Below are 6,536 nucleotides of genomic sequence, written 5' to 3'. Positions count from 1 at the left end.
TGAGGTTAATTGGTGATTCTAAATTGTCCATAGGTGTGAATGTGAGTGTGGCCCTGCGATGGACTGGTGACCTGTCCAGGGTGTCCCCTGCCTTCGCCCTAAGTCAGCTGGGATAGGCTCCAGCCCCCCCGGCGACCCTAATGAGGATTAAGTGGTGTATAGAAAATGGATGGATGGATGGATGGTTGAAGCCATATGTGGGATGTGACAGTAAAAACATGAAATATATAGATATATATGTCAGAATACAGAAAAATACATTTCTGACATTTATATTAGATATATGTGATGTGAACTAAACTGACAGACTTTTTCATTTGTTGTTTTTAATGCTACGCTCTAGAAAAGTTACTGTGTTAATATGTCTTAGTGTGCCTAAGTGTTGACCAACGCATTTAAGGGTTAAATATAATATATCTACTGCGCAGTATTTCACATTAAGTCTATGAAATTTATTCTCCTCTTAATACATTCACATTATATTAGGCTTTAAGTAGGTCAACATTCTTCACAGTGTTGTTCCTCCCCAAACAGCAGTCTCAAGTCCCGTTTTGATCTTCACAAACTTGCTGGTAACTGACGCCTGTGTCCTGTCAGTGGATTCACATCTCCACAGTTTCCCTCAGCAGCTTTTTCTCATGGGAGCTGTGGATCCAGCTCTCAGCCAGGTGAGACAGGATGCAGTTGATTTGATCTATGGAGGACCGCATCAAGACAAGACGCCTCCTTCCTTTTAACGCCTGAATAAAGATATACCTGCTGTGATAAAAAGCTGATAAAAAATGGCATTTCTCACCAGACATGCTGTCAGCATAGGAGACAAGATGACAATTATCAGGCTTATCTGCAGCGTAATCACTGAGCTCTACATTGTCCTTTTAGCTTTTCCCATATTTCTTACTTTTGATTTGCGCCTTAGCGCTGTGCAAAGCGAACCTCCAGTGCAGCTTGTTACAGCACATGCTGATATGTTCATGATGAAATATCACAGACAGTGCTTGAACCGCAAGGTGAAGGTCACAGTCAGTCTGTCAGGTCAACGTTCTTCACTTCACCAGTGCCTTTTTTTTCACAGGGAAATCATTGCTAGTTTAAGTGCAAACAAGCCCTTGAACTGTGCAAGTAATAACCCCTCCGTCGCAAATTGTAAGTGCAAATAGCTTCAGATGTAAAATTAATCTACGAAGGCTGCCACTTCTGCACCCTGAAGCTCTTTCATAATAGGAGCATTTTATTATCTAATCGGAAATTGAAGAACTCTCTCTGCTTTGCTTTCTCACTTGCTGATGACAGTTCGCAGTGTGGCAACAATAATGGCTGCCACTCTGAATGGATAAACTCTGTGCAAAGACTTTATACCACTTTCGAAATTATCCAGAACAATGTGGGGGAACTGCTATTGCAAAGTGTTAGTGAGTTGGGTGCAATTTTGATGTAAGTGGCCATAGCTGCAAATGCATTCTATGTAAACAGGGGAATTTTCATATCATTTAAAGCCTCTGTTTTTGAGCAGCTTTCTTCTCATTGCATGTTGTTATTAAACAGCAGGACTTTGTGATTTATTTATTTTTTGTTCTATCCTGCAGAATCCTCCAATGGTATCAGTATCAACTTAATACATTTATTAATCAAGTACACTGTGTTTGGACTCATTATCCTGCTGCTGCTGTATGAATCCGTCTCCACAAAGATGCAAATTAGAAGATAAAGCATGTCACTGACGAATGGAGGACCGCCTCTCCTCGGTGAGGGTGGAGTCGATTCACTGCAGGTGCTTTGGTTTCATTGGTGACCCTGAAGCAGTGCAGAATCTGAAACATTTCCTCCCTACATTTTTTTTCTCTTCTTGTTTTTAAATGTTTACAAATCATTAAACGCTGTGATTTTTGTCAAGGTTTGCATTGGAACCACAGTTTCAGTCTTTTGGAACCAACTGGATAGATCATTTGTGATGTGAATATAATGATGGGCTGTTGTTATAGATACATCATGTACAAGAGTATAAAAAAAATGCCTGAATAAATATAATATGTCTAAGGATGAAATTTTAGTCTCAACCTTGGATGCAGCAAACAAACAAATAAATACAATCAGTTTAATTTTTGTCTGCATAGGTTTTAGAATGCTTTATTGAATTTTATTAAGGCACCAAATGAAGGTTTAAGCACGTCTAAAACCAGCAGCCAACAACTGCTACTGACTTTGGATTTTGTTGGAAATCAGATGTGAAAAAGAAGAGGTAATTGCTGTGAGGAATATGATCATCAGCTTCTGCAGCACACTACAACACCCTCACCTGAATAGGATGCAGCTTTTGTTGGTTTCTTGCTTCAGGTTCTGAGACCTGGGAGGATGTGGATCTTTTGTTGCTGTGTTTTTTATGTGATGTACAAGTGGGCTAATCCCTACTCTGTTTTCTGTCAGGTGATGAATGTGAATCTATCTGAGGGAGACAAGGTGGCGTTTGAAGATGTGGGCCACCGGGAGAACACCATGCTGGCCAACGAGTCCATTCTGATGAGGGGGTTGGTAGTACGAAGTCACAGCAATCAGATCTCTATCCGCTTCCATAGCCCGAGGTCTCAGGCTGGATCAGTCCTGCTCAGATACCAAGGTAAGACTGAATCACAGAGCACGCTGTTTAAACAAGAATTTTGTGAAAGCAACCAGCATGATTTTTACATAACATTTTGGCTCTTATTGTTGGCTTAAGGATGGCCATAGATTTTAATGCAGCCTGCCGTCACCGCAGACATTTTTCTAACTGATGTTGTCCATTACCTTGATATGCAGAAAGTAAAGCCACCTCTGGTAAAATACATCAAATAGCAATGGTGATATACAACACTGTGCAATGAAGTAAAAAAAACAAACACACACAAAAAACAAAAACCCTGTCCAATTATTGAAGTAGCAGTTTGTAATTTTTCAATCAATTTTCCAATGAAACAGCAGATGTAGAAGAGGTGCAATTACAAGAGAACTGAGATTCCTCAGAATAGGTTGGGTGCACTTTTGCAAATATGGAGCAAAACTGTTGTGTAGAGCAAACAGAGCTGAAGACAGCTGTTGGCCTCCCTCCATCCCCTCCTTCCTCTCCATCACCCATGTTGCTAGGTCAGAGGTGGTGGTATAGAGATGAATTAAACCGATTTCTTTAGGAAAGTAAACAGAATTTTTGCCAAGCAATATCCAAACCCAAGGGCATAATGGTCACGAAAATGTCAGGCTCAAGGTTTTTGAAATTACTTGGCTTGCTGCTTGTTATTTGTACATAGTTGCTAACACATGTTGGTTTGGTCGGAGAGAAAACATGATAGCTGAGAGACAGAACTCTCAAGTTATTGTCACTTAGATTCTGTTTTATGAAACTACAAAGAGAGGCATTATATTGTTCAATGGCTTAAGAACAATAAAAATGAGGGCCCTCAGAAACAGAGGCAGTAATTAGTTACTTAGCCATTACCAGAATTTTACAGAATTCAAGATGATACAATAAAATTAAAGACAAATTGAACTTAATTACTGTTTTTCCCCTTAGCATTCATTTTCCACTCTTTTTTCCCCCATAACATAGCATTAAGGTTATTAAAATCATTGTGTCCCTCACTGTCTGACAGTAAAAACTCTTCATTCAATATATATTTCCACTGAGAGAAACCATCAACCACATGCTTTCAGACCACCGCTGTTGTGTCTCTGTGCCTGAAACAACTGTGGCCAGATGTGTCCATCTAATTCTCATGAATGTGGTATTTTAGGAATGCCATTTGTCAAATGTGGGACAAATTGTGCTCTCAGGAGTGAACCAAAATTTTAATAGTCAAACATCACAGTCTCCTCAAAAAATAGTTCATACATTAATTAGACAAACTTTCACAAAATTGTGTATAAGGATAAAATGATGAAGTGATGGCTATTACATCGAAAAGGTCAACTTGACTGTGATATGTTCTGCACAAACACTTTTCTGGCTGTTATTCAACACCAGGAACAGAAGAAGACATTCTTATCCTATTTCACATTTGGTCAGATATTGATTGGTGCAGTTTCAGTGCAACTTTGAAACTGTGGTGGTTGTTTGGAACTTCTGTGCTTCCAGCTCGAAAAGAAACCATGTTTTAAAATTTGTAGTTTCTTTGCAGCAACATCCAAATCTGAAGCATAATGTTCTGCTGCCATAGCTACATGTTTGTATTCCATCAGAATCAGCTATACTGGCCAAGTGCCTGTTTTTTTTTATTTGTTGTGTTTTTTTGTTACACATTTCAGAATCTTTATATATATTTTGTGAGTCTGGACAGACATTGATGTAAACTGCATGTTAACAGGTTGATGGAGGCTTACACTACAAAGTGGTGATTCTAGTCCTGCAGTTCTTTTGTACTGAAATTAAAATATTACAGATGTCTTGTACATCATTTAAATACATTTCCTCAATATCTGATTACATTTCGGACCTTTAGAAACTTTGGAATGTGAATTACAATTGAAATCTTTATTTAGTGTCACTTGTGTGCATTAGTTTGTAATGACTGACCCATTATTGGGACACTGTTATGACCCGCACAATAAGATCCTGTTTTTACTGGTAGATCTGGTAGCTTGTAGTAACTTTATAGTAAGCTTACATTGCAAAACATTGCTATGTTTTATATTTCATTTTGTTTTACGATAACCTTTCTACAATAACTTCTCATTCCTGACTTCATAGTACAATATGTTTTTATCAAACATAATTTAACAACCAAATGTTTCACCCATGTCAGATTTTTTATTTATAATGAATTTTACTTTTTCTTCCTGCCTGGAAATTACATGAAAAAGTGATAAAAGACAGAGAACACACCAACAGTGATTGATTTGAAAATCTATACAGATTGGACTTGGTGATGCAGTTTGTTTATCATGCAAGATAAAAGAATCACAAGCAGAATGTACAAAACAACATCTAATACTTCAGTGTATTCTTTGTATTGGAGTGCTTGATTCATATCATGCGAGATGAATGTGAAGTCTGCTTCTCTTGTATACCTGGCAGAGTGTAGCTGATGTGCAGCTGAGCCTATGTTAGCATTTGATCACTGAAATGTTTGGTTTCTCTCTGCAAGAAAATATGATCAGTCCATGATTTATGAATAAATTATCTGCGCAACTGCTTTATTTACTAGTTAACATAAAGGAGATGTTTTAGAGACAGGAATTCCTGAGACGCTTCATCCTGCAGTCTGCTAATGACAGAGGGAAAAACTGAAAGTCATTTTCTGCAGCTGCCTTCGTTTCTTTGGAATGAAAATCCATAAAGGCTTTTGTAAATATATGATGGTGTTTTACAGCCCAGAGGAGACTGGGTCAGCTCTGGTTCCAATGGTCAGATTTCATCCCCCTGAAAACTGTGAGAATGTACTCCTTGATATCTTTTCATTTATCCTTGTTTCCACTGATTGCCCTCCAACGCACTGATGGCATGTGCAAACTTCTCCCCTGTTAAATGGTGCCATCAACATCATTACCTGCTGCTAAAAGCAATCTGATCTGTGCTAGTATCTCACTACTGCTGGCCAAACAGATGAGAAAAAAAGCTTTTATAATTGTGTGTGTGTGTGTGTCTGTCTGTCTGTCTGTCTGTCTGTCAGCAAGGATGTGAGCCAATCAAGGGGCTCTCAGAACTACATTATTTACTCCATCTTCTACCAGAGGTACAACATGCTATCCAGGTTAAAGCATGTGAGACAGAACCATCTATATGGAAACATTCATGGATGTCTTCCAAGAACAGGCGTCCAGCTTAAGTGATGACACTGAGTAATTGCAGCAAAAATATAATTGTAACTGATAAATGCAATTTGAAATTCTTTGAACAGTTTTAAAATAAATGATTAATTGATTACTCAAAATACCAACAGTAGCCCAGACATGTCTCATGACAAACCTAAAGATTTGTATCAGGACAGATCCATATTTTAATGGATTGGTATCAACGACAAAAGAGAACATGAAATCCCTGTACTTTTGTCAGGGAACTCTGCTGTGTTTTGTGCATGTCAGCCTGCTGGCACTACAGTGCCGCTCTCCTGTAACACAGTATCGCTCTACAGTGTGGGAACTGGGCTGCATGTGGGGGTGAACATTTGTGTGGAAGTTCGAAAGCACTGATGAGTGACTCTGAATTCATACACTGCCGTCAGCAGGATGCACCAGAGATGTTCACAAGTCTTTTTTTGCAAGTCCAAGTCAAGTGTCAAGTCTTTGGTCATGAGTCCAAGTCAAGTCTTAAGTCTCTAAAAAATAAATCCCTCATGTCTCTTCCTGTTTTAATGAGCTTTCTATCATCTGCTGCTATTCGGTCTACTAAGAATACTGCATAGATATATCTAAGAAATTCGAAGCATCTACTGTATTATTGTCCCTCCTTTATCTATGAGCATAAAGTATCAGTACTGATTAGTTGTTTGTTATATGATCACTTTAAACAGGGTTCAGCAATGCAAGATGAAGAAAACACACAATGAATGATTTCCTTTAAAGGAAACTGT

The 6,536-nt window shown here is 38.5% G+C and overlaps 1 protein-coding gene across 1 annotated transcript in view; it reads left to right on the top strand.

Annotated features, from left to right (window-relative positions):
- sez6b (seizure related 6 homolog b) overlaps positions 1–6,536 on the top strand; it is a 147,475-nt gene that overhangs the window by 50,350 nt on the left and 90,589 nt on the right. Inside the window, exon 3 of the mRNA XM_008278856.1 lies at positions 2,425–2,614. Coding sequence (XP_008277078.1) covers positions 2,425–2,614 — 190 coding nt within the window. The remainder of the gene's footprint in view (positions 1–2,424; positions 2,615–6,536) is intronic.

This window comes from Stegastes partitus, unplaced genomic scaffold, assembly GCF_000690725.1.
Source record: "Stegastes partitus isolate 25-593 unplaced genomic scaffold, Stegastes_partitus-1.0.2 Scaffold135, whole genome shotgun sequence".
NCBI classification, from domain to species: Eukaryota; Metazoa; Chordata; class Actinopteri; family Pomacentridae; genus Stegastes; species Stegastes partitus.
The sequence above is the reverse complement of the archived record's forward strand: the minus strand, read 5'-3'. Positions and strand labels throughout refer to the sequence as shown.